The following is a 27555-nucleotide window of genomic DNA, read 5'->3' as shown; positions in this document are numbered from 1 at the left end:
TAAATAACACAGTGCAGCGCTGACAAAACTAAAAAATAAATAGTGATCATATAAACCAACTTTGTGCATAATATTCAATCCCCTTGATATCCACACCAGGGAGATCCACATATAAATATAAGTGTATATTAATAGATGTCACAGGTCGGGCGGAAGCACCGCCTACTTTCGGCTTCCAGTCTTCGTTGCGTCTTGATGTCAGCGGGAAGCTAGACTGGCACTGGTCGCTTAGGAAGGTAAATAGAAGAGCGAGGAGCTGGCTGCTAGTTGGTTGAAGGCTGGAGACGCATTCCACCATTGAGGGTAACCCTGGGAGGAGTCTGTCCTTGTAGGATCGGTTGATCCCCAAAGCGAGCTGGCCCTTTGGGGTCTAAGTAAGGAGGTGAGGGGGCATTCTGGCTATTGGAGGATTGTCACTTGTGAATCACCCACACAGCACTACAACTGCATGAGAGTGAAGTTTGAGTACCACTATATGTGTTATTTTTGGGACAATTTATAACCATTTGTCTACAGTTGGTCTGCACATTTTTTTGTGTTATTTCACAGTATAGTGTGTGTGGTTAACATTTCACTATGTGCACTGTATATTCCCAGTGAGAACGGATTCACGTGTTACACAATTATTGATATATTAATATACACTTTTATTTATATGTGGATCTCCCTGATGTGGATATCAAGGGGATTGAATATTATGCTCTAAGTTGGTTTATATGATCACTATTTATTATTTAGTTTTGTCAGCACTGCACTGTGTTATTTATTGGTTCATTCACTTATTGGGTATAAGGTTAATGTCAGCAGCTTTGAGGTTAGGACTCCATTTAAGCGCAGGAGGATCCTCGTTATATATGTTTGTCCTCTATGGTTCCTGTAGGAATGTAGCCACCCTCTCTTGCTCGAGCGAGGGACTAGGAACTATGGGGTCTATAGTGCATAGAGCTGTGTTCCAACTTGACTGCCTGTTCCATACAAAAGTTTTTTTGCCTAGGTTTTTATATTGAATTGGACCTTGGCGTATTAAAGTACTTTGACTGTAAAATATATAAATCCTTCTTTTTTTTTTTTTTTATTTGTAGGGATAGATCTCTCCGCCAATCAAGATGAAGAGAGTGACCAAGAGACTTTTCAATTGGAAATCAACAAGGACACAAAGAAATGCGCTTTTAGGACTCATACTGGAAAGTACTGGACCCTTTCAAATAATGGTGGCATTCAAGCTACTGCTTCAACACTGTAAGTTTAAAGCAAAACGTCACCCTTTTAGTTCTGCTCCCACCCAGCCCCCATCCGCTACATCTGGAATATCTTTTTCTTTTTTTGGGGGGGAAGGGATGAGTACCTGGTTTTGACAGGTACCTGCTTCCTCTTCCAGTTGATCGCTCCTTCGGAAGTTCCCACATGCCCAAAAGACTGTGGGACTAGTCACAAAGTACAGCGTGGCTCACACATGCGCAGTGGTGAGCTGGCTCTAAAGCCACATGGAGTCACAGCTGGCTGCCCAGTTAACATGCTGGTGTGGGGGAGCCGAAAACTGGTGAAGTACTGACCTGTGTGAGGGTGGTGCTGGATCCTTGGACAGTGAGTGTCCTCTTAAGGCCTCTTGCACACTACTGATATTTGAGAATCTTCTTTTTTTTAAATGTAATTTCACGCTCTTGTTTTGCACGCACAATATATTCTTAGGGAAAATTCATTAATAGTTATGCTCATCTGCGTGTATTCGCACACACGGCATAAATTACTGACCAAAAATGCTAATTTTCTCTCTTGCTATATTTTAGGTAAAAGAAAAAAAAAATGCTGTACTGAGCTTTTTCAAGCTGAAGTTTGCAAGAGGCCTAAAAGTCAGTAGGTACAGTTTTTGTAGCTGCTGACTTTTGTAGATCGGGCTGAAGTTTGTGTGTGCAAAAAACTAGTAGTTTTAAAGTGTCATTAAACCCACACCATAAACCATCAATGCTGTATTACATGCTGTTCATACTTGGTTGGTCACTAGGATTTGTTTTCTGTGTTCTGCAAAAAACCTGGTTGTTCTGTTATCTCCCCCATTTTTTATCATGTCCTCAATGCATTTGGGGACTTTCCAGAGCAGTGTTGGCAGCTAGTGCACATGATCAGTTTTCAGTGAGTTTCTGAGATAAGCATTTCCTTCCTATCACCTCTGACCAGCCCATGTGGCTATAGAGTCTGACATGTAGGCATATACACAGTGGTAAATGACAGCTCACTCCTTCCCTCCTCCATGCCCACTAACCAGCTAAACTCAATGGGTTTTGGATATTACATCTTGATTGATGGAGGCTTCACCTCTCTGGTAGTCAAAGACACAGGTTAGAGGGGTGTGACACAGCCTGTGACTGGCAGAAATCTGCTCACACCATGTTCTTGTCAAAAAATAAGGATTTGATTTCAAATATAAACGGTTTATTAAGATTATTTCTACTCTGTATCCGTAACTCAGGTTTCACTGTGCTGTAGCTCTGCAGTGTGTGAGATGTCAGATCCCCACCCCTTGCCTACTACTGAGAATTAGTCTTTTTATCTGTGTGTTTTAGGTGTCTGTTTTTGTGGCAGGGCACAGACAAATTTTCCACATCTTCCGACCCTGTAAACGTGATCGGGCAGCTATAGAACTGGTCAGATCACTTTTACAGGAAAGAACATTGCTGGATCTAAAACTGATTATCAGGATCATAGAAGCAGCCACGATCCTGGTATAACCACTTGTTCCCTATGATATATAGGTATGTCCTAGGGATGGGAAGTGGTTAAATGTCAAACATGAATACACATCCAGCTGAAATTGAGGTGTTGCATCTAAAGGGAGGGCTTATGCGGTGGAAGGATTCATTTTACCATTTGTTGACTTTGCTAGTTTTGTGGATAAAAACTGTAAAATTGAGACGCAGCAGATTTTGGACTGCTAGTGCTGTATCGTGCTCTATTTTCATTATCCAAAGCAAGAACTTGTGCGTGATAGTCTCACTAATGTACTGTTTTTTTTTTCTCTGGGCACCAGAAGAAATACCCTTGTGGCAGGGCCTCCTCGCACTGCAAAAATTAAATGCTCATTATGTCTAGGTGTTTAAGAATAAACAACTAATGCTTTTTCCTCAGTCCAGGCGCCTTCTTTGACACTCGTGGTCCCCTTTCGCCTCTTCTCTAAAGAGGTTGTGCTGGCAGCTGCACATGGACCACATCCTGTACAGTGCAGGAACAAAAAAAAACCAAACAAAAAGCATAAACCAAGCAGTGTTTAGAGAAACCTTTCATGAGAGGAGAAATGTTACTGCAAATCTTCAGTGTGGCAAGTGCCCATGCTTCACACACTTCACAATTCACTTTAGTAGTAGAATGTGCCCAATTTGATTGACCACTTGTTATATTTGCTATCGCATTAATTGCCTTAAAGGTTTGATAAAACACTGCATGGCTTATGGACTTATAAATTGATTTATACAGTAGAATTGAATCTGCACATTGTATTTTTCTCACTGCATTTCTTGTTGGATGGATTGATGACTTGATTTATGCACTTCTTTTTTTGTTTTTTAATATTTGTTAGCTGCTCTTTTCTCTGTGCAATGGTTTTGCACAGAGCAGCCCCAAACCTCTTCTGAGGTCCCCTGCCAGTGCTCCTGGCTACCCCTCCCCCCCCCCCATCCCCCAGGAATGCATTATGGTAAAAAGCTTTAAGGCTTTAGAACCATTTAAATGCACTTGTATAGAGTATGGTATGCATTGGTTTTATCAAACGAAAATTCTCCTGCGCTCCGGGACCCAGACAGGTGGCACAAGATGGAACCAAGCCTAGAGGGAGCGACCACCAATGCATAAAGGGCTGTGCAGCTCCAAACCAAGGCTGGGGAAGCCCAATCAGCACTGCAAAATGAAATAAAAAACAAGAAGCGCACCAGCCTTGCGCATTACCTCAATAACCAAAATTTATTGCTTATAAAAAACATACTCACAAACAGCGAATAAAATCAGGCATGTAAGTCCTCTCAGGGACTTGGGGATTACAAGAGTCCCATCAGGAGAATGGGTGTTCAGTACAGCTGACGCGTTTCGAAGGGAGTCCCTTCTTCCTCAGTAGCTCTGAGGAAGAAGGGACTCCCTTCGAAACGCGTCAGCTGTACTGAACACCCATTCTCCTGATGGGACTCTTGTAATCCCCAAGTCCCTGAGAGGACTTACATGCCTGATTTTATTCGCTGTTTGTGAGTATGTTTTTTATAAGCAATAAATTTTGGTTATTGAGGTAATGCGCAAGGCTGGTGCGCTTCTTGTTTTTTATTTCATTTTGCAATGCATTGGTTTTATATACTGTGCTTTTTTTGGGTAGTGCTTAAGTGATCTCAAATAAAAAGGCAATCTTGTATTATATAGCTTAACAACTCTTTGATGTGGTGGCTGCATTAGGCTTTCCTTTATTTTTACCTGTTGAGCACCTTACCCCAGTTAACCTTTTCTTCACAAATATTACTGTTCACATTTTTCCTTCAATTACCTTTTTCATTGTTAAAACTGTTTTTAGAATTTTTTTTTTTTTTTTTTTTTTTAAGGTTGCTGAGAAGTATAAATATACTTTAATAAAAATGCATTCAAGGACTAAAAACTTGAACCTTTGCAGTTATTCTGTCCCTAGTCACATGATCAGTGGTGCAGCATGCATTACAAAAAGCAGAAACTGTTAGGCAGATATGCTGGTGAAATATAATTGGGTTTTTATAAGCTTAAAACATTTTTTTGTTTTTATCTAATATTCTGTTCTAGAAGGCTACTAATGATTTACAGTTGTATGTAGCTCTGGCATATAATACTTTTTTTATTTTTGGGCTCTGAACAGAAATGAACAGTGTTACTTTGATATTGAGTGGTGTGATCGACGGATAACTTTAAGAGCAGCAAATGGAAAATATGTGACGGCTAAGAAGAATGGACAGTTGGCAGCATCTGTGGATTCTCCCGGTGAGGCGCTTTGCTTTTACTTTAAATCTCTATTTTCAGATGCACATTTTGAAGACTGACACTTTTTTTTTTTTTTTTTTTTGCTCTCCCTCTCTCCTGAGTTGAACCTGTCCTGTTAAACCACTGTATGGTCTTGACCACCGTGCTACAGCTCAGTTTCAGGGTCTTTGCAATCTTTTTATAGCCTCAGCCATTTTATTGTAGAGCAACAATTCTTTTTTTTTTCAAATCCTCAGAGTTCTTTGCCATGAGGTGCCATGTTGAACTTCCAGTGACCAGTATGAGAGAGTAATAACACCAGATTTAACACCTCCCCATTCACACCTGAGACCTTGTAACACTAACAAATCACATGACATCAGGGAGTGAAAATGGCTAATTGGGCCCAATTTGGACATTTTTCACTTAGGGGTGTGCTTACTTTTGTTGCCAGCGGTTTATTATTATTATTATTATTATTATTATTATACAGTATTTATAAAGCGCCAATAGTTCACTCAGCGCTGTACATTACAAAGGGGGACAGAACATGTGACAGAACAATACCAATACAATGCAAAACATGAGGGGATCGAGGGCCCTGCTCTTTCGAGCTTACAATCTAGGAGGGAGGGGATGGTGGCACAGGAGGAGATAGCTGTGGGGGATGGAGTGGTAGGAAGAGTGGAGGAGGTCAGCAAGTTAGCAGGGGGTGAGGTAGGCTTCCCTGAAGAGATGGGTTTTCAGGGTGCGCCTAAAGGAGAGGAGAGTAGGTGATAATCTGATGGGTTGGGGCAGGGAGTTCCAGAGGATGGGTGACACCCTGGAGAAGTCCTGGAGGCGGGCATGGGAGGAGGAGACCAGGGAACTAGAGAGAAGGAGGTCTTGTGAGGAGTGGAGTGTGCGTGCTGGGCGGTACTTGGATATTAGGTCAGTGATGTAGTTCGGGGCAGTATGGTGGACAGCTTTGTACGTCAGTGTTAGGATTTTAAATTTGATCCGTTGCGCAATCGGAAGCCAGTGGAGGGATTGGCAGAGGGGGGTGGCGGAAATGGAGCGGTTGGAAAGGTGAATGAGTCTGGCAGCCGTATTCAGGATCGACTGAAGCGGGGATAGCCAGCGGCGAGGCAGGCCAGTGAGGAGGGAGTTGCAGTAGTCGAGTCGTGATATGAGGGAGTGGATGAGCTGTTTAGTGGTTTCTGGGGTTAGGAACGTGCGGATTTTGGCGATGTTGCGGAGGTGGAGTCTGCACGAGTTTGTTAAAGATTGGACTTGGGGCTGGAAGGATAGGTTGGAGTCCAGAATGACACAAAGTACTCTGGCCTGCAGAACGGGTTTGATATTGGCGTTGTTGGATGTGATGTAGAAGTCAATGGGGGGTGGGGTTCGGGCTGGGGGGAAGACAAGGAGCTCGGTTTTGGAGAGATTCAGTTTAAGGAAGTGGAGCGACATCCAATCTGATATGTCGCTCAGTAGGTGTGTGATTTGGGCAGAGACCGAGGGGGTGAGGTGGGGGGTTGAGAGATAGATTTGTGTGTCGTCGGCATAGAGGTGGTAGTTGAAGCCGTGAGAGTGTATGAGTTGGCCAAGGGTGGAGGTGTAGATGGAGAAGAGAAGGGGCCCAAGGACAGAGCCTTGAGGGACCCCAACAGAGAGGGGGAGGTGGTAGCATTATAGGTAACGCTGAAAGAGCGTTGTGACAGGTAGGATGAGAGCCAGGAGAGAGCAGAATCTCTGAGGCCGAGGGAGTGTAGTATTTTGAGGAGGAGGGGGTGGTCAACTGTGTCGAAGGCCGCAGAGAGGTCAAGGAGTAGGAGCACTGAATAGTGGCCATTAGCTTTGGCGGTTAGAAGGTCGTTGGAGAGTTTGAGTAAGGCGGTTTCGGTGGAGTGTAGGGGGCGGAAGCCAGACTGTAGGGGATCGAGGAGGTTGTTGTCGTTGAGGTGAGAGCATAGGCGGGTGTAGACGAGGCGCTCGAGGAGTTTAGATGTAAGTGGGAGCAGGGAGATGGGTCTGAGGTTGTTCGGGTCATTGGGGTCCAGGGAGGGCTTTTTAAGTATGGGGGTGATGTGTGCATGCTTCAGTGGGGAGGGGAAAGTGCCGGAGGAGAGGGAGAGATTAAAGATGTGGGTGAGGGAGCGTAGGATGGAGGGGGAGGGAGGTCGTAGGAATTGTGAGGGGATAGGGTCGAGGGGGCAGGTGGTGAGGCGGGCATCAGAGAGGATCTTGGAGACTTCCTCGATGGTAGTAAGGTCAAAGGTGTGGAGTGTTGGGGGAGCTTCAGTATGAGGAATGTGGGGTGGGAGTGGAGGTCAGAGCAGTGGTGGGGCCGTGGGAGAGGGGTGATGAGGGGGTAGCTGAGTGAGGGGGAACGGGGTTGGAGGGAGTTTGAGCAGTGACTAAGTCCCTGCGGGTTATGTCGAGGGGGAGGGGGGATGATGGGGTAGCTGTGTGAGAGGGGACGGGCTGCGAAGGCGTGTGAGTTGCGGCAATGTCCTTGCGAATTGTGTCAATCTTGTTTTTGAAGTGATTGTCAATCTCAAGGGCGGTGAGTGAGGTGCTGGGTGGAGGTGGGGGTGGAGAGAGTAGAGAGTTGAAGGTGGAGAAGAGTCGGCGAGGATTGGAGGAGAGGGCCTTGATGAGGGTCAGGAAGTAGGCTTGTTTGGCTGCGTGGAGGGAGGAGGTGTAGGTGCGGAAGGCAGATTTGTAGCAGGTGAAAGCTTGTTGGGATTTTGTTTTGCGCCATAGTCGCTCCAGGGCACGACTGCGTCGTTTGAGGGTTTTGGTGTGATCAGTCTGCCAGGGCTGGAGCGGTCGGAGTCTGATGTTGCGTGTGGTTAAAGGCGCTAGTGAGTCAAGGGCTGTTAAGAGCGCGTTGTTGTAGGCGGTCATAGCCAAGTCGGGGCAGGACAGGGAGAGGATGCGGTCGTGGAGTTGATCAGCTGCAGAGTGGAGGGGGGCAGGGTTAAGGTTGCGGAGGTTACGGCTGGTAGTAGTGTGACATTTGGAGGGGTAGGCGTTGGAGGACGAGGAGATAGAGAAGGTGATCAGGTTGTGGTCAGAGAGAGGGAAGGGGGTGTTAGTGAGGTTGTGGGGAGCGCAGCGGTTGGAGAAGACAAGATCAAGGATATTACCGTCGGAGTGGGTGGTGGATTGTATGCACTGTGCAAGTGCAAAAGAGGTTAAGTGGAGGAGACGGGCTGTGTCCCGGTTGTCAAGGTTGACAGGGATGTTGAAATCCCCAAGAATGATGGTGGGTAGCTCAGAGGAGAGGAAGAAGGGTAGCCAGGAGGAGAAGTCTTCCAGGAAGCGGGGTATGGATCCAGGAGGCCGGTATATCACAGCAATCTTCAGGGGGGTTGGGGAGAATAGTCGGACGCAGTGGGCCTCGAAGAAGAAGGATAGGGAGGGGGTGTTTGGGAGGACTCGGAAGGTGCTCTGCGGTGACCGGAGGAGACCAACCCCACCACCTTTACGACCGTTAGGTCTGGGTGAGTGGGTCCAGGTGAGACCTCCATAGGAGAGTGCAGCAGGGGAGGTAGAGTCAGTGGGCTGGATCCAGGTTTCCGTGATCGCCAGGAGGTTGAGGGAGCGGGAAACAAAGAGGTCGTGGATGGCGGTAAGCTTGTTGCACACCGATCGGGCGTTCAGGAGTGCACATGAAAACGGGAGGGGAGATTTTAGGGAGCAGGGGGACAGATACTAGGTTGCGGGGGTTGCGGTAGGACATGGAGGCGGGAGGGTGTTGTGCGGGTGAGGGAGGTGGTGGAGGGCCAGGATTCGGGGAGATGTCTCCCGCGGCTAGGAGGAGGAGGAGAAGGGTGAGAAATGTGGCATGGGAGCGGGATGTGCAGGAGCGTGAGAAACTCCTAGTGGAGGTGTTCGGGTCAGTGGGAGAGTGGAATAATAGGAGGAGGTGGTGGGTGCCATAGAGGGGCGAAGGAAGCAGTGAGGACACAATATACAAATGTTTAGGAGGAGCAGAGGGATATAGTGAATGGATTTTGGGAATGGAGGAGAGGAAAATGAGGAGTAGAAGAGGCATTTTGGGGGGTGATGAGAGCAGTAGTAGGGAGATGATAGCAATGAGGGGGAGATGTGCAAGTTTTGGGGTGGAGCAGATTAGACATTAATGGCTGTGAGTGTAAATTTGCTGTCCCCTCAAAGTAACTGTTATACAAGCTGTACACTCACTACTTTACATTGTAGCAAAGTGTCATTTCTTCAGTGTCACATGAAAAGATAAAAAAAAAAAGTGAGTGCACCCCTCACATTTTTGTAAATATTTTATTTTTTATTTTTTTGAATGCAAGTGCATTGGATATCAGAGTGTGTGTTTTTATATATCCCCGTTTCCTGCAATTTATAAATGTATAGTACAATAAATACTGATTAATGTACTACAACAGATACTAACCATAAAACACCAAAAATCTATACATCATTTTGTAATATTAGGGACAACTGTGCAAATAGTTTACTTGGGTATAGATCACAGATGTTCTAATGTCTGGTCATATTCTGATGAAATTGTTTGGAGAGAATATTAGGGCTGCAACTAACTATTATTTTCATGATCAATTAGGCAATTGTTTTGATAGGATAAAAGCCTCAGTGTGGTGTACAATTTAGTGAATAAGTAAAGTTTAAAAACCATTATATATAATTGGCAGTTGAATCTAGTACACATGAGACTCCGATCAAAATTTTTATTTATGCAAAAAAAAATTAAAGCCCTAAAACGTTTGTAGATTTTCAGACAGGATTGTTATATAATATACATGACAGACTCCTTTTTCAAAGGCAGGTAGCTTGCCCCTGGTGTCACTAAGACATTTAGTAGCAGCAGGATGCTCTTGCAACCCGTCTTGGTGGGTTTAAAAACGCCCCCCAAAAATAGCCCTTTTTAGGCCCCTTAAACACTATCAGTTTGAAAAGCTGACAGGTGGACCTGATCGGACCCTCCATTTTCTACGGAGCGGTGGATGTAAAAGGACTAGTGTCCAATTACACACTTACCCTAAATCCACAAATATTGTGAAGTGAATAAACAAATCTTGTATACAACCCCCTTATCCCCAACTAGGGGATAAATGAATAATAATGAAATGTATAATGGTGAATAAACCGTGAATACCCCACAAATAAGGGATAAATATACAGTGTCCCCTAACTAGGGGATAAATGTTATCACCATTTTTTATAGGTGACCTATCACTGTTGTATATTCAAATAAGTGTTCACATATAAAAACAAAAAAAAACACAAAACATCAAAAAATTGCAGTCCACATAACGATTTTTTCGCTTTCATCACGTGCGTGATTTTTGTTTGTGGATCACGTGCAAGTTTTCATTTGAATTGGACTGATGTTATGTGGACTGCAATTTTTTGATGCTTTGTGTTTTTTTTGTTTTTATATGTGAACACGTATTTGTTATCACCATTTTTATAGATGACCTATCACTGTTGTAGATTAATTTATCCCCTAGTTAGGGGACACTGTATATTTATCCCTTATTTGTGGGGGATTCATGGTTTATTCACCATTTATTATATATTTCATTATTATTCATTTATCCCCTAGTTGGGGATAAGGGGGTTTTATACAATATTTGTTCACTTCACAATATTTGTGGCATTTTTCACTATATAAAGACTCACCATTTGGATCTAGTCTAGATCCTACCACCTGGTATTCATGTTGCGTGTGATATTCACATATATTGATGTATTTATTTGTTTAGTATTATGTTTTTGGCACATTAGTGCTACACCATTTTTTGTATAAATGCCTTTTTAATGTACCTCCAGTTTATCAGCCTCCAGCTTCTCTGGGTTCAGATGCTGATCTTTCCTGCACAGAGCCCTTAAAGCGATTTTGTTTTTAATAAAAAAAAAAAAAAATCCAGTGGTTACAAACATATTATTATACTTACCTGTTCTGTGCAATGGTTTTTCACAAAGCAGCCCCGATCCTCCTTTTCTGGGGTCCCCTTCTAGCTCTTCTGGCTCCTTCTGCCTTCAGAGTACCCTTATAGCAAGCCACAAAGTATAGTAGAGTGCCCCTAATAGCAAGGTAAAAAAACCCTGCATTTTAGAATCACTTTCTTCTCCTGCAAAGGACTAAATGTCCCATGAGGCATTGCTCCTCATTCATTTTCACATGTTCTCAGGCACTTACTGACATGTATGAATGGTGTACTGAGCTGCATGTGTGCTGTACTGTATTTCCTGATATGTAAACAAATAATGCTTTCCTTATGTAGGCCAACTAAATGGCTGACCAACTAATCGATTATAAAAATAGTTGTCGTCTATTTTCATTATCGATTAGGGATGTCTGCTTAATTCATTGCCCTTGGACATACAGTGAGTAAAATAAGTGTTGTAAAATAAGTGTTGAACGCATCACCATTTTTCTAGGTAAATTTCTCAAGGATCTATTGACATGAAAATTTCATCAGATGTCGGTAGCAACCCATGCAATCCATACATACAAAGAAACCAATAAGTTCAGAAATTAAGTTAGGTGTAATAAAATGGAATGACACGGGGAAAATGTATTGACATGCTAACTGAAATTTTGTTTAATATTTCGTACAAAATCCTTTGCCAATAACAGCTTCAAGACTCCTCCTGTATGGAGAAACAAGTCACATGTATTGCTCAGGTGTGCTTTTGGCCAATTCTTCCATATGGCCTTCAGATCTTGAAGGTTCGTGGACCTCTTCTATGAACTCTGATCTTTAGTTCGTTCTATAGATTTCCTATTGGATTCAAGGCAGGTGATTGGCTGGACTATTCTAGAAGCTTTATTTTCTTCCTTTGAAACCGATTGAGCATTTCCTTGGCTTTGCATTTGGGATCATTGTCTGGCTGAAATGCCCACCCTTGTTTCACCATCCTGGTAGATGGCAGCAGACTTCCATTGATTCTTCCTTCAATGACATGAAGTTTGCCAGTACCATATGCCCGATCCCATGATGTTCCCATCTCCAAACTTCACTGCTGGTATGGTTTATTTTTTTTTCTTTTTTGGGGTGAAGTGCAGTGCCATGTGACTTCCAAATATGGTGTGTATTATGTAAAAAAAGTGCAGCGCTAATAAACAAGATGCCTGTGCTATAACAGAGGCTGGCCACACCCTCAAAGACAGTATGAAGTCCATAGGAACAATGTCCAGTAATAATGACAAATAGATGAACTCCCAGTGAGGCATTCGTCAAAACCGTGCAGAAAATGTAAGAAATGCGCACTCACCAGATGCGCAATAAGAGCAAGAGGTCCCCTCTTATCGTGTGGAAGGTGCAGCTCACACTGGACAGGCTTTCCCACAATACTGGCACCTTGTGAGATCTCTAAATGGTGGAAGCTACGATGGGGGTCAGCATGTATGAATCACTCTCCTCTGGGCCTCAGGGTGGTCACCATATGGTCCTGGGGGATTAAATGCTCGATGTGGAGCAGAGAATAGTGGCCATAGTGTAGTAGGTCAAAATGCTGATTCTTTAATGATTGAAAGTAATGAGCATACATAAAAGCAAATGGAAGCCTTTGCCAATGAAATATAAGCAAAGCATGCAGTAAAACGTTCATGAACCATTCAGAACACTGACCAGCTGGATAGTTATACAGATCTGTGCCCGGGGAAGCAACTGATGGACTACAATCTCGTTCCATCAACTGCAGTGAAGTGTAGGAGCAACATCCAGAGTCTAATACATTCTCTGAGACATCCCCAGTCACATAGGGAACTATTGGTTCCTTATGTGATGGCAAAAAAGTTGTGTAAAAAGGAAAAAAAAAGCTTTTTTTTTTTTTAAAATTTTTGAAGAGGCACGTACAAATAAACACGTGTTGGAAGCACCTGCGCATGAAAATGTCAATCGTGATACACAAGTCACAGATCTTTGAGCACACCAGAGAGCAATAATTCTAGCACCAGAGCTCCAGAGTAACTCTAAACTGATGACTGATGGGCTTTTAAAGCATTGCCTTTGTAAAAAGAGTACTGAAGTTGTGTTTTACAGGTGCACAAAATTTTTAAGGCGTTGCATATTTGGCATCTGTTTACTTGGTGCAACATCAACTTTTATATTTAAACCAAAGACAGGGTAATTTTATTGTATTTGTGCCCTAAATTTAGTGTGTGGGTTTTTTTTCTTTTAAATTTTTTTTTTTTTTTTTTTTGCTATAATAAATTGGAAATGCCACTATATTTTATTCGCTTCAGCCTTTGTGGATTCTGTTTGGGATTCATTATTTTAAATTACCGTAAGTATGCAAGGGAATTTTAAAATTGTATGTTTGCCCAGGAACTATTGGTAGGTAGGTCTCCGCCTTTGTCCATATGATTTAAGAAGCCACAGTTGCTGTAGCCCTATGCAGTTTACCTATATCTATACTATAATATGAATAGACTATCCGCATTAAGTGTGTGTACTTTTTTTTTGGATAAAATTTATTTTATTTATTTTTTTTGTAGTGGAGACGGAGCATTTCTTGATGAAGCTTATCAACCGTCCACTAATTGTCCTAAGGGGAGAACATGGATTCATAGGCTGTCGTAAAATGACTGGGACCCTCGATTCTAACCGCTCAATTTATGATGTCTTTCAACTGGAATTTAATGATGGGGCATATAGTCTCAGGGGTAAGTCATTAAAAGAAAAAAAAAATCCACTTAAATGAAGGAATCCTTTCTGGCCATGGATGCTATTGTAATTTTCACATTGGAATCAATCCTGTCTTAGATTCAGCACTGGCTGCAGAGCCTGCATGGATATCCCATAGACTTACTAGGGGATATCCATTTTCCCTTGTCTCTCCCTCCCTGAGAGACTATCATGTAATCGGACTGGAGCATCCTTGGATTAGGTAAGTATACAAATCTTTCCTTTTACAGTGTAATTGATTTAGAATAGGGGTGGGAGTAGGTTTAAGGTTAGTTGGGTTTTGCCGGACTTCTACTTGAATAATTTAATGGTCCTGGTGGAGGATGCTAATTGTATAGACAAGATTTGAATTGCTCTTAAGGTCTTTTTGTATTTTTTGGCCCTGCCAGACAGCCTGTGATTTGGTTCCATGAAAATTTGAGACCCTTGCGGTTTGGACCAGATGTTCAATCATATTGGCACCTGTGCATTCCTGTCAAATAATGCACCACTTCGCCCAGAAAATTGTTGCAATTACAAATGTTAAGGCATTATCATGTTAATTTTTTTTTGTCATACATTGGTATGATGCAAAAAAATGAACATGAGAATGCCTAAAACAAAAGAAATAAAGAAATAAGAAATGACACATTCCACCCAACTCTAAAAATGGACTGCGGATTTGAGAACAAAAATTGTGGAAAAGCATGGGCAATCTCAAGGTTATAAGTCAATCTCCAGAGATCTTAATGTTCTTCTGTCCACTGTGCGTAACATTGTCAAGAAGCTTACAGCCATTGTCACTGTAGCTAATCTCCCTGGACAAGGACAAAAGAGAAAAATTGATCAAATATTGCAACCATGGATTGTTTAAATGGTAGATAAAGAGTCTTAAATAACTTCCAGACCAGCTTCAAGCTGACCTTCAGGCACAGGGTACAACTGTTAGCTTGCACTATACGTCGCCATCTGAAAGAAAAGGGATGCTATGGTTACAGGACCCCACTGCTAACACAGAAACATAAAGCCAGATTGATTTGGCAAAACTTGCCTGGGGAAGCCAAAATTCTTTTGAGAGAATGTGCTTTGGACAGATAAAACAAAATTTCAGCTTTTTGGTAAAACCAATCATTCTACTGTTTTCAGAAAAAGCAATGAAGCCTTTAAAGAAAACCGTCCCTACTGTCAAACATGGTGGAGGTTCACTGTTTTGGGGTTGCATTCCTGCTTCAGGCACTGGATGACTTGACCGTGTGCATGGCATTATGAAATCTGAAGACTACAAAAGAGTTCTGGGGTGCAATGTAGGGCCCAGTGTCAGAAAGTTGGGTCTCCGTCAGAGTTCAGGGTCTTATAGCAGGACAATGAACCAAAGCATATGTCAAAAAGCACCCAAAAATGGAGCGCTGGAGAGTACCAAACTGGCCAGCAGTGAGTCCAGATCTAAATTTTATAGAGCACCTGTGGAGAGATCTCAAAACAGCAGTTGGGTAAAGGAACCCTTCCAATCTGAGAGACCTTTAGCAGTTGGCGATGGGAAGAGTATTCCAATAGAGAGGTTTAAGAAATTAATTGATGGAAGCAATTGATTTCAGCAATTTTTTCCAAGGGGTGTGATAAGTAATACATTTGAGGGTGACTATTTTGTCCAGTCCATTTTTGAAGATTTGGGTGGTATGTGTCAGATTTTGCTGTTTTGTGTCTCCATTTTTTTTAGGTGTCTTGTCAATACAAGCAAAAGAAATCATGGGAATGCCAAAACATTTGTAATTGCATCAATTTTCAGGGCAAAATGGTATATTATCTGACAAATGCAGGGGTGCCAATATTTTTGGCCATGACTGTCCAGGGACCCTGGTTTCATTTTTGAAGCAGAACTTTACCCATAACTTCATTAAATATGTTCATACATTCCATATGAATTATGCTACCAAAATTAGTGTGCTGTAAATGGCTTCCAGCATTGCGCCTCTTTCTTCTTGCCAGAGGCTGCCATTTCGTCGAAGCCCAGAGCACTGTGCCAAAAAATAGAGCAACTGAGCATGTGCAGAGCAGGGTGAGCGTGTATTACTGGATTTTAAACCATATAGGCACTTTTTAATGTTTTACATACCTGCAAAAGGGGCCAGCCTGAAGTGGTCTAGCAGGACTCAATTTTCTGACTAAAGTTCCACATTAAAGATTCTTCTGTTCTTGAGCATCTGGAGATTCTTCCTACTGCTCTGCAATTACGTGTGCAGTTTTGGAGACTACCTACAACAGGCATCCAGGGCGGGCCTTCTGTCCATTTCAGATGCATCTGATCCTGTGGCAACTGGTCATCAGTGATGAGAGCACATTTTTTGTGCTGCATAAAGATGGCTAAGGTTCCAGCTGGCAAGTCCTCATCTTTTCTTTACAGTAGAAAGAGTTCCTTTTTGTCCATCCCTCCCAGGGCTCTTCCTCCAAGTCCTAGAACATCACCCCATTTCATTGCAAATCCCAGACTCCAAAGTCTGCTAAGCCTGACTTGAGCCAACACCTGTGACTGGATGCCCCCACTTCTACAACTGGGGGGAGTCTACTGGCTTTCACATCTACCTGAATACAAATGGCTCTGAAACATCTGGGTCCAAAATGTCTCCAGGAAGTACAGGCTGCATTTCCTTTTCTCCCTCCACCCAATTCATGCCTTCAGATCTGCCATAATCCCCTCAAACTGAAGATTTGCATGTTGCTCTTCAGCAGTTACTTGCCTCATGGGTTATTGTACATGTTCCCACAGAAAAGAGGTTTCAGGGTTTCTACTCCTAACTTGTTTTACAGTCCCAAAAGCCAAGGGTGATTATTCACACTTCTTATCCAAGATTGGGTGAATGTCTTACCTTTTTGGGTTTAAAAATTCCGCATTGAGTCAGCTAGGTCGGTTAGAGCCCCCTTGAGCAGAAGGATCTCCTGACATCTGTGGACATCCAGGATGCACATCTGTACCTCCCCATATTTCATCAGCACGTTTTGTAGTTGGCAACTGACACTTTTCAGTTTGTCACTCTGACATTCTCCATGGCTCCTTGGGTATTCAGGAAAGTGGTGGCCTCTGTCCTAGCTCCACTTCGCTCTGAGTGTCCACATTGGGTGCTACCTGGATGAACTACTGTTAAAGGAACGCTCCATCTAGACACTAAACTGTCAGCATACATTTAGTTTTTGGTGAATAATCAACTTTCAGAAGTCTATCATTGCACATCTTGTGAGCTGCTTTGTAAAATTTAATTACCAAGCTGCAAGCACCCCAACACATTTTCATAAAATGTGTACCAGTTATAATCAAACCAATGTGGTGCAGCACTAGCAAAAAGTGACCTCAAACAGTACATATACAATGTCTTTGAATTTCTTTGTTCTTCAATAAATGTACTTTGGCACGCACAGTACATACAACATATTTAAGGAACGGTGGATATATTGGCTAATGTGAGTAGCATTAATTTTAAGGAGTATGTTGCCATAAGGATAAGGCGCTATATACCTTTTTTATATATTCACATGCACTTTGCGTGAAAGAATCCAATGAAGATATTTCCAACATGCATGTTTTTGATTTTTCCATTTGAGGTACCAATCCTAAAAGGATCAGCAGGAGTGATTGCTTGAAAAGCGTTGTGACCATACTTGGTGTTACTAAACCTAGGACCCTGCATTCACTATATCTGGTCTCCCACAGTACACACAACATGGAAATGCAATTATTTTAGTAAAATATAAACTACTAAATACCTTTTTTCTCATCAGCAGTTAGAGCAGTCTTGTGACTTCGGCAGAGCACTGGTTAAAGCTTGGAGGAGTTTTCTTTCTGCTCTAGGAGGATGTCAAAGTCCTGATCTCTGGACAGTGCTGATTGGCCCTGTGCTGATCACGAAATATTTTAAGCCACAGACAGCATGGATTCATGAAAGACAGAAGTTGTCAAACAATTGTGATTTTTTTTTTTTTTTTTTTTTATGAGGTAAGCAAAACCTTGGACAGAGGGTTGGCGGTGGACGTGGTATACTTGAATTTTGCAAAAAGCGTTTGACACAGTTCCCCACACACGGCTAATGTAAGGTAAAGGCTTAGAAAAATCAGTTTGTAAATGGATTGAATACGATCTTTTAGCCAGTTTTCTGAGAGTAGTGGTTAAAGCGGAGCTCCACCTAAAAGGGGAAGTTCTGCTTTAACCCTTTGTCCCCCGCTCCCCATTAAGGATTGGCACCTTTTGGGGAGCGGGAGGGAGGGGGTACTTGAATTTGACAGGTAACCGCTTCCACTTCCATTGCGATCGCCCATAGATCTGGGAGTTTTGGTAGATCACAAGCTTAACCTCTTTAGGACTGCCCAAAGTACATTTACTGCTACATGATGGCCCCTGTGCGCAGGATCACGTATAAACATGATTCTGCATTTCCAGGTAGGGCGTGAGCGCCTTACCCGCGCTGTCTGTTGCGGCCCCAGGTGTCAAGCCCGGGTCCTGGCTGGTAATTACCCGCCAGTGCCCAATAATTACCAATGATCACAGACAGGGAGGAAGGCTGCATTGTTTGCCAACAGCCCTCCTCCCTGTCAGTTTGGGCACACTTCTCTGGATTGCTGAGCAGAGCCATCCAGAGCAGTGTGCTTACAGTGAAGCACACCCTCCCCCCTCCCATCGCACAGTTAACCCTTTGCTTTCCCCTATATTAACCCCTTCCTGCCCAGTGCCACTAGTACAACGTCGGTGCCTTTTTTTTTTTTTTTTTTTTTTTTCTTTCATTTATTTAAGCACTGACCACTGTATTGGTGTCCCTGAGGATGTCAGTGACACCAACTCTCGGTTCCCCCTAGTGTCAGAATCCCCGCCGCAGTCCCGCTATAAGCCGCCGATCGCCGCCATTATTAGTATTAAAAAAAACCCCCAAAATTCCAGTATCTATACTGCCATTTGTAAACACTATAAATGGGTAAAATGCGCGCTTTTCCTGTAAGCAGCTGTACACTCAAGGCAGCCAACAGAAATCCTTATTCACATAAAAGATAAAATAGTGCAGCGCTAATAAAGATAAGTAAAAATGATAAATATTACCAACTGGATAGTAAAATGAAAAACAAATAGATGTCAAAATAGTGCAAATGAGCATGTGGAGTGATTAGTAAATAATACTGAGTATAATAGATCAAAATATCCGCATAAGTAATTATGTAGAAAGTCCCACAGCTTCAAACCGGTGCCATTTGCTAGTATTAATATGAGAAATGCGCACTCAGCGGACGTGCACTATATTCGTGCATTGTGTAAAATATCCAATTGGCTCTTTCTCTGATGTGCGTGGCACGTAACGCATAAGAAGGAGCCTACGCACGCCGTGACGTCACGCCGTCGGAGCATCGTGGAGCTCCAGCGGCCATTTCTCCATAGGGACAGTTAGTCCTTTTGCTTATTGTACATGCTCTTAATTTTCCTGGATGCATCCTACATATTTTAAGAATAAATATATATTTAATCATACTACACTATGGGCATCCTTCTGTTCTGACCCCATGCGGGGAGTATAATTTTCCTTAGACGCCCAGTACCCTGTGTAACTAGAGAGGGAGCCTCCTGCCTATCCTGAGAGAGCTGCACCCATCCATCCGTAAAGGGGAACTCTGGACACTCCTAAATATCTACATTAAAGTCCCTGGACCCTAACCATCCTGAGAGGGAGCCTGTTCCATCTTGTGGCCCAGATGACTACTTATTGACACCAGGATATTTTACACAATGCACGAATATAGTGCACGTCCGGTGAGTGCGCATTTCTCATTAATACTAAGCACTGGCACCAGTTTGAAGCTGTGGGACTTTTTCTACATAATTACTTATGCGGATATTTTGATCTATTATACACAGTATTATTTACTAATCACTCCACGTGCTTATTTGCACTATTTTGACATCTGTATGGATTTGTTTTTCATTTTATTATCCAGTTTGTAATATTTATCATTTTTACTTATCTTTATTAGTGCTGCACTATTTTATCTTTTATTTGTAAACCCTAACTTTCACGTAAACCAATTAATTTACATGTGTTGGGATTTTTTTAGCAAAGACATGTCGCAGAATATATTTTGGCCTAAATTTATAACTAAATTAGATTTTTGCGCTAAAAAAAAAAAATAAAAACCACACAGGCGATCAAATACCACCGAATGAAAGCTCAATCTGTGAAGAAAGGACAAAGATTTTAATTTGGGTGCAGCGTTGTGTGACCGCGCAATTGTCTAAGTAACGCAGCGCCATAACACAAACCGCTTCTTTAACTGCTTCCTGACCGCTCTATAGCAGAAATACTGCTACAGGGCGGCACGAGTGTGCAAAATCACGTGTTTATATACGTGATTCGCACTCCCGTGGTTCTCACCCCTCCCAGATAGCATCAGATTGCCCGTCCGCACACCAGTAAATTGTATTTAACCCCTTGATTGCCAGGAACACGCTCATACACAATAAATCTCCATTTGCTGGTATAGTGTCTTTGATCCGATCAGCACTATACCAGCATTCACATTAGTATAGTGTCCCCAAAAACACAGCGTTGACCGGATCAACCCCGGCACCTACCAGCACCTGTGTTTAGCCCACACGCTTACCCCCCTTCTCCCCCAGCAAGTGCAGAGTTAGTAGGTCACTGTCACTTGATACATTGCACACACAACTGCAGTGTTCACAGAATCAGGCCTGATCTCTGCTAGCACTTGGCGGCAAATTTTGATGACTCTCATGTGCAGCAGAGTGCCAGTAATAGTGCCGCTCTACCTTTTTGTGAACTGGGGAGCACTAGCAGCCTAGTACATCCTGGTCTTTCATATTCCAGCACTGCAGTATCACTTGGTGATGTGGCGTGCCCCATAAGTGCAGTAAAAGCTGGTGCAGTGGCGAGCGCAAGTATTGTCCCACAACTACCAAGAATTCGCACACAGGCCTGTAGCGCCCCTAGTATCCTTCCGGATGTGCTTACCAATCCCGATTGGCAGCCCACAAATTCTGCAGCACACGTACTTTCCTCATTCACTGCCCAACCCGGAATTAAGGTGGAAACAAACAAATTTAACTACTCCCCTGTTTTTCACAGAAGATCTGTATGCATTCATTGTGGATCAAAGCAATTTTATATGCACAACCGTTTATCGCCGTCAACCCAAATTTAAACCTTGCCAGACCATTCACATGGAAATCCATTACGGATTCCGATTTTAAAGGGTGTGTGTTTTTTTTTGTTTTTTTTGGACCGAACCCTCAACATGGGCATTACTTTTAAAAAAAAAAAAAAAAAAATTGCGGTTGTATTGGTCCATAGACCCGATTCATCATATGTTCGTGTTCTCTGCTGCCATAGCCAGGCATAGATATGAGAGTGTGTTTTATGCAATTCAATGACAATACACTGTCATCCTTGGGGTGACCCTGAATTTGATCAGCTCCACAAAATTCGGCTCCTCGTAAATCACCTTAACCAAAAATTTTCAGATGTCTATACTCCCTAGCAAAAAATCTGCGTTGAGTCCCTCATTCATTTTTCTGGCCGCATTTCATTCAAACAATTTATCCCCAGCAAGCGTGCCAGACATGGGGTCAAGATATACAAGACCTGTGAGAGGGTAACAGGCTATATATATGTTTCAGATATATGAGGGAAAAGATAGTCACGTGGAGCCCCCCGGATGCCCAGACTACATGAGTAGTGGCAAGATAGTTTAAAGACTTGGTGTCATCCTTTTTCCATATGGGTACCACTTATACGTGGACAATTTTTATTCAAGCGTGCCACTATTTAGACATTTTGTACAGTCTTGGAATTGGCACATGTGGCACCGTGCAACCTAATGTGTGCCCACCATTAGAAGTGGGTGGATGCGGGACAGTATATTCTAATGGTGGGCATACCGCACTTTTTCTGGCAGAGATTTTTATTTTTCATTCAGCCTACAGGCTGCATACAAACAAAAAAAAGAACATCGCATATATACCCAACAAGGACCAGCGACGTACTGGTAAATCACTGGACTTTGGTTATACCAGGTTGATGCCTGCATCCTGGTATCGGGTTTTTTTTTTCAGATGTCCATTGGCTTTCATGTGAAAACAATCCCCACGGTCTTCTCGGGCAGTCCCGTGCCATCGGGGGAACCTGAGAATGCAGCCAGTGTTTCTGCCAGCTGACCATGGAGCTGATTGCAGACCGGAATGGTGCCATTCATCTCTATAGTCTAAGAGATTGGAAGCTACAAGCTTTTCATCACTAAAGTTTCACAGGATATAAACTCCATTTGTAAACTGGGAAAGCATCTGATCACACAGATATTGGTGAGATTAGATAATGTAAGGGCAGAAGAGATATCTAGAGTCTCATAGACCCCAGAATTCTCAAAGAATAATATGACAATACACATTGAAGTTATAGGTGATATTTGCATTCCCTGTGATAGCGATAAAAGTGATTTAAAAAAAAAAAATTAAAGGGACAGTGTAAAAAAAAAAAAATCTAACTTAAAAAAACCTTCCTGTTCCTGCACGAGCGTTGACCCTATGGCGGTATGTAAACAGCGGTTGCACCATGCATGTGAGCTAATTCTAGCACTAGACCTCCTCTGTAAAATCTAAAATGGTAGCTTGTAAAGGCTTTTAAAGCATTGCCTATGGATATTAAAAATGTATGCAGTTTGTCGCCATTGCACGGGGCATGCACAGTTTTAAAGCATGTCATGTTTTGTATCTATGTACTCAGCATAGCAGCATCTTTTATATTTTACCAAATAATTGGCCAATATATTGTGTTTTTGTGCATTCAAAGTAAAAAGTGTATTTTCTTAAAAATATTTGTGTTTAAAAAATCGCTGAGCGAGTACTATGTGACATAAAAAATTGCAGCACTCTCAATTTTATTCACTAGGGTGTCTGCTTTAAAAAAAAAAATGTTTGGGGGTTCAAAGTAATTTCCTACCAAATACTTTTTGTTCACATAAAGTGTCAGAAAAGGCTTGGTCTTCAGGTGGTTAGAAGAGTGAATGATGTGTGGCATAAACTGCTAATGCTGTGCCCCCACCCCCCAAAACGACTCCTTTTTGGAAAGTAGACACCCCAAACTATTTGAGAGGCATGTTGAATCAATAGAATTTTTTTTTTTTTTTTTTACCACAAGTTTTTGTAAATGACCAAAAAAATTTTTTTTTTTTTTTACACAAAATAGTCACTTAAATGATTTATTGCTCAAACATGCCATCGGTGTATGTGGAATTACTCCCCAAAGTACATTCTGCTACTTCTCCCGAGTACGGGGGTACCTCATGTGAGACTTTTTGGCAGCCTAGCCAAGTATAGGACTCTAAAAGCCTGAAGGTGCTTATTGGATTTCGAAGGGCTTTATTTCCTCATTACACTTCCTGACTACCTATCGGTTTCAGAGCCCCTGAAATGCCTGGATAGCACCCCCCAAGACCCTTTTTTGGAAAGTAGACACCCCAAGGAATTTGATAAGAAGCATGGTGGGTATTTTGCAGATCTCGTTTGTTGCCACAAGTTTTTGGAAAATAAAGAGGAAAAAAAAGGGGGGAAAAAAGTTTGTTTTCTATTTCAAAACTTGGAGAAAAAATTAGGTCTGCAAAATACTCACCATGCCTCTTTTTAAATTCCTTGGGGTGTCTACTTTCCAAAAGGCTCATTTTGGGGGGTTTGGTGCTATCCTGGCATTTCGGGAACTCCGAAACTGTGATAGATAGTGAGGAACTGATATGAGGAAGTTGCATACCTTCAAGCTTTCAAAGTGGTCATTGGATTTCGGGCTCCTGTATGTGGCTAGGCTCCCAAAAAGTCTGTGTGGTATCCCCATACTATGAATGTATTTTGGGGTGTAATTCCACAGATACCCATGGTTTGTGTGAGAAATATATATATAATTTAAATGCCAAAAACTTTTTTTTTTTTTTTTTTTTTTTTTTCCTCTTCAAAAACTTGTGGGGAAAATTTGTACTTTCTGAAAAGGGGTCATTTAGGGGTGTTTGTAATGTCCTGGTCGTTTAGCACCAAGAAATTTGGGCAGTCAGAAAGTAAAAGCTGTGTAAATTCCATTAGTTATGCCATAATTTGTAGATGCTATAACTTTTTGGTTATTTTTTGACAAATTCAAAAATATCCTTTTTTTTTTTTTCCCGAAACCTTTTTTCTTTTATAGCGCCCAAAAATAAAAAGCACGCAGGTGTTCAAATACCACCAAAATAAAGCTCTATTTTGTGTGAAAAAAGACATAAAATTTTGTTTGGGTAGAGCACTGCATAACCGCGCCATTGTCAGTTGAACTTGTGCAGCGCCAAATGGCAAAAAGAGGCCTGGTCATTAAGGGGGGTAAATCCTCAGGATGACAAGTAATTAATAATTGTGTGCAATACCAAGCTGCGGTTTCTAAAGCTAGCAAAATTTTCTTCCAGAGAGATATCATCTTACCCTTGTACAAATCATTAGTAATACCTCATATAGAATATGCAGTTCATTTTTGGGCAACAAGTCACAGAAAAAAATTGGGGAACTGGACAAAGTACAGAGAAGGGCAACCAAACTGATAAGAGGCATGGAGGAGCTCCGCTATGAGGAACGATTAGAGGAACTGAATTTATTCTCTTGCGAAGAGATTAAGGGGGGAGATGATCAACATGTATAAATACATCAGTGGTTCATTGATGTCCTCATAGTGAACTCTGTGTACAGTTATTCACATTGAGGTCAAGGGGGCACTCTTTATGTATGGAGGAAAAGAAATTTAATCTACAAATACAGAAAGGTTTCTCCACCGTAAGAGCTGTGAAAATGTGGAATAGACTCCCTCAAGAATTGGTTTTGGCCAGCTCAGTGGATTGCTTTAAAAAAGGCCTGGATTCTTTCTTGGATACACAGAATATAACTGATTACTAACATTTTATAGGTAAAGTTGATCCAGGGAATATCCAATTGCCTCTCGGGGGATGAAGAAGGATCTATTTTCCCCTGCAGGAGCAAATTAGTTCATGCTTTGCTGTGTTTTTATGCCTTCCTCTGAATCAACTGTGGGTGTAGGATTTTTTTTTTTTTTTTTAATGGTTGAACTGGATGGACTTTTACTTTTTTCAGCTAAACTAACTATGTAACCTGCACTCTTCTGAGAAAAAAAAAAACCTAGCAATACACACCAAACTGAGCATGTGACTACAGATTCAGTCTGGTCATTTCAACAAGAGAAGGGGCAGAGAAGAAAGGATCAAACAGCCTTTTTACACAATGCAGAGGATTAACCCTTTAGGTTCCACAGTGAGTATAACAAGCATGCTTTACTGCATATACAGACTGATTTTACTGCTGTGGGTTTAGTAACACTTTAAATGTAGGGTTTATTATTTAAGGTAAGTGCACATCTTGAATTTTGAAGGATTGAATATTAGGAGGCTATAAGGCACATTTATTGAAGAACAAAGAAATTCAAAGACATATACTCGTTGTTTGAGGTCACTTAGCGCTGCACTGCATTGGTTTGAACTTCCCGCCAGTAAGATGTCATATGTTTTCCTGGACTTTTAGTGGTTGTATCGGGATGATTCTTGCAGCAGCAGACATCAACCCAGTATCAAAATTTTTAGCTGGTGATGAAAGTAAAAGCAATCAGAGCAGCTAAATAGCTGCTGGATAGCTTTCACATGTGGCAGGAGGATGTCCTTTCCCTCCTGGTGTCTTTCCAGGCTCTTCTGTTCTTCAGTGGGACAACACTGGGGAGCCTGGGATTGAAACCACTGGCTAACTCCCCCCCCCAACCCCCTTGGTAAAGTTTTGAGGGAATGCTCATTATTGCTTTCTATAAAATGTAGATTTATTTTCCTTAAGTTTCCTAATTAAATATTTCCCAGGTCTAATCCCCCACTGATGTCTTTCTTTTGAGACCCTGTTTAATATCCTTCTTGACTCCTGTTCCATAAGCTTTCTAATTTATAAAGCTCCTCCATCACCCTCTTATTTTTTTTTTTTCCCCTCGATCTTTCTTTTTTTTTTTTCTGCACCTATCGAGATCACTATACCCATGATATATGCTTTGTGCCTCCCAAATTGCAATGAAACCGAGGAGGTCTCGGTGGCCACAATCAAAAAATTGCTCAATTTCCTGCCTAAGCCTTTTCTCTATTTCTGGATTCTGTAAAAGCCTCTAATTTTAGTCTCCACATATTTATTTTGTCCTGATTCCTTCCTACCCTTAGTCTCATTGTGACAAGAGCATGATCAGAGATGGACATAACTTCTATGTTGGAACTCGCCAACGCCTCCAGTTGTCTATGCTCGATCATTATATAATCCATTCTTGAGTAGGAACCATGTACCGGAGAGAAGGTATAATCCCTTTCACCTGGTGTTTTACTCTCCAGGTATCGCTCAGTTGCCACTTGTATAGTAATCTCTTCAGTAATTTTGGATTTCCTACTCCTCTCTCTCCACGTATATGAAGATGCATCCATCTGAGGTTCCAGACACATTTAAGTCTGAATTCAAAAAAGGTGACCTGGTTGTGGCAGATTGTTTGTTTCCCTAATACACCCTTCAAGAACATCTCCGGATTTTTATTTGGACCATAAATATTAGCTAGTATATATTCAACTCCTTGTAACTTTCCCCTCAAAAATAGGAACCGGCCCTCAGGATCCTCCATTCTTTCCTCCAGGATGAAATTAGCTTTTTTGAGAACCCAATTGCTACACCTTTTAGCTATTTTAACTGGGGAATCGGCATAATACCACACTGCGTGGTGCTTTTGTATATAACTTAACATTTTGTGTCCTGAGTTGTGTCTCTTGAAGTAACACAACATCTATGGCGTAATGGTGGATGTCCCTCAGTATCTTATAACGTAAAAGGGTTAAACTCCCCAACAAAAAGACGTAAGTCATAAACTTTCACACTCATTTCAAATATTATATTATCCTGTTATCCTACTAATATTCCCATCACGGGAGGACAGATACAGACCGCTTGAGATATGGACTCTCTCCCTTCCCTCCTACTACCAGACCTATCCTCTCTTCCTTTCTTCTCCTCCCTCCCCCCCCCCCCCCTTGAATTTGTCGTGGGACCTTCCAACTGTTGATTCCTATATTGGGGTGGGGCTCTAAACACACATGCCCACTTGGTTCTCCATCTAGGGGATGTAGAGTTTGGCAGCGCATTCAGCCTCCAGGCAGCCCACCCTCACCTTCTTTTCATCTGCAGGATTCCTACTGCCCTTCTAACCCCCCTGATGTCTCCACACAAGAAGAGAGGGAAAAAAAAAAGATGGTCACCCCACACCGGTTTACCCTCTCCTTTATTTACCGTCTGCCATGTTTCTTTTCCCGACCCTGACCACCCCACAATGTCCATTTCCTGTAAAGCTAATTTTTTTACAAAAGTCACTCAATTCTTCTGGGAATCTCAATCTTGCTGATTTTTCCCATGTTTTCACCCAATTGGGAAGGCTGGGAACCCCCAGTTATATAACATTTTTTTCTTCTCTCCCTCATCTGCTCCAACAACAGTTTTTCAGGGATCTTCTCCTAGCTAGCATCTCAGATGCCATGTCAGCAAATATTTGCAGCTTTATCTCTCCATATTATATTATTTCAGGGATCTCTAAGGCTTTTTCCATATTTTTTTTTCTCTGTCCTCATAGTGATGGAATCGGACAATCTCTGGGCAAGTCTGTTGGCACTCCTTGCAGTCTCTTTATCCTATGTATGCTCTTAAATGTATGCATTTTTAAATGCTCTATTGAGGATCTACCCATCAATGGGTTAAGTACTTTTTATATCCCAAATCTTCTCCATGGGACTCTTCTGGCAAACCGTGAATCCTTAAATTATTTCTTCTTTCTCTATTCTCTTGATCTTCTAATTTTAAATGCAAGCTTTCTCTGTTCTCTTTGCA

The 27555-nt window shown here is 42.1% G+C and overlaps 1 protein-coding gene across 1 annotated transcript in view; it reads left to right on the top strand.

The window, feature by feature from the left end:
* The window catches only part of FSCN1 (fascin actin-bundling protein 1), an 80005-nt gene that overhangs the window by 45706 nt on the left and 6744 nt on the right, over positions 1–27555 (top strand). Inside the window, exons 2-4 of the mRNA XM_089657198.1 lie at positions 1083–1239; positions 4856–4977; positions 13445–13612. Coding sequence (XP_089513324.1) covers positions 1083–1239; positions 4856–4977; positions 13445–13612 — 447 coding nt within the window. The remainder of the gene's footprint in view (positions 1–1082; positions 1240–4855; positions 4978–13444; positions 13613–27555) is intronic.

Source organism: Staurois parvus, unplaced genomic scaffold (genome assembly GCF_062004578.1).
Source record: "Staurois parvus isolate SC_StPar_1 unplaced genomic scaffold, SC_StPar_1.0 ptg000975l, whole genome shotgun sequence".
In the NCBI taxonomy this organism is placed as follows: Eukaryota; Metazoa; Chordata; class Amphibia; order Anura; family Ranidae; genus Staurois; species Staurois parvus.
Note: the sequence above shows the minus strand (reverse complement) of the source record. Positions and strands in the feature narration are given on the sequence as shown.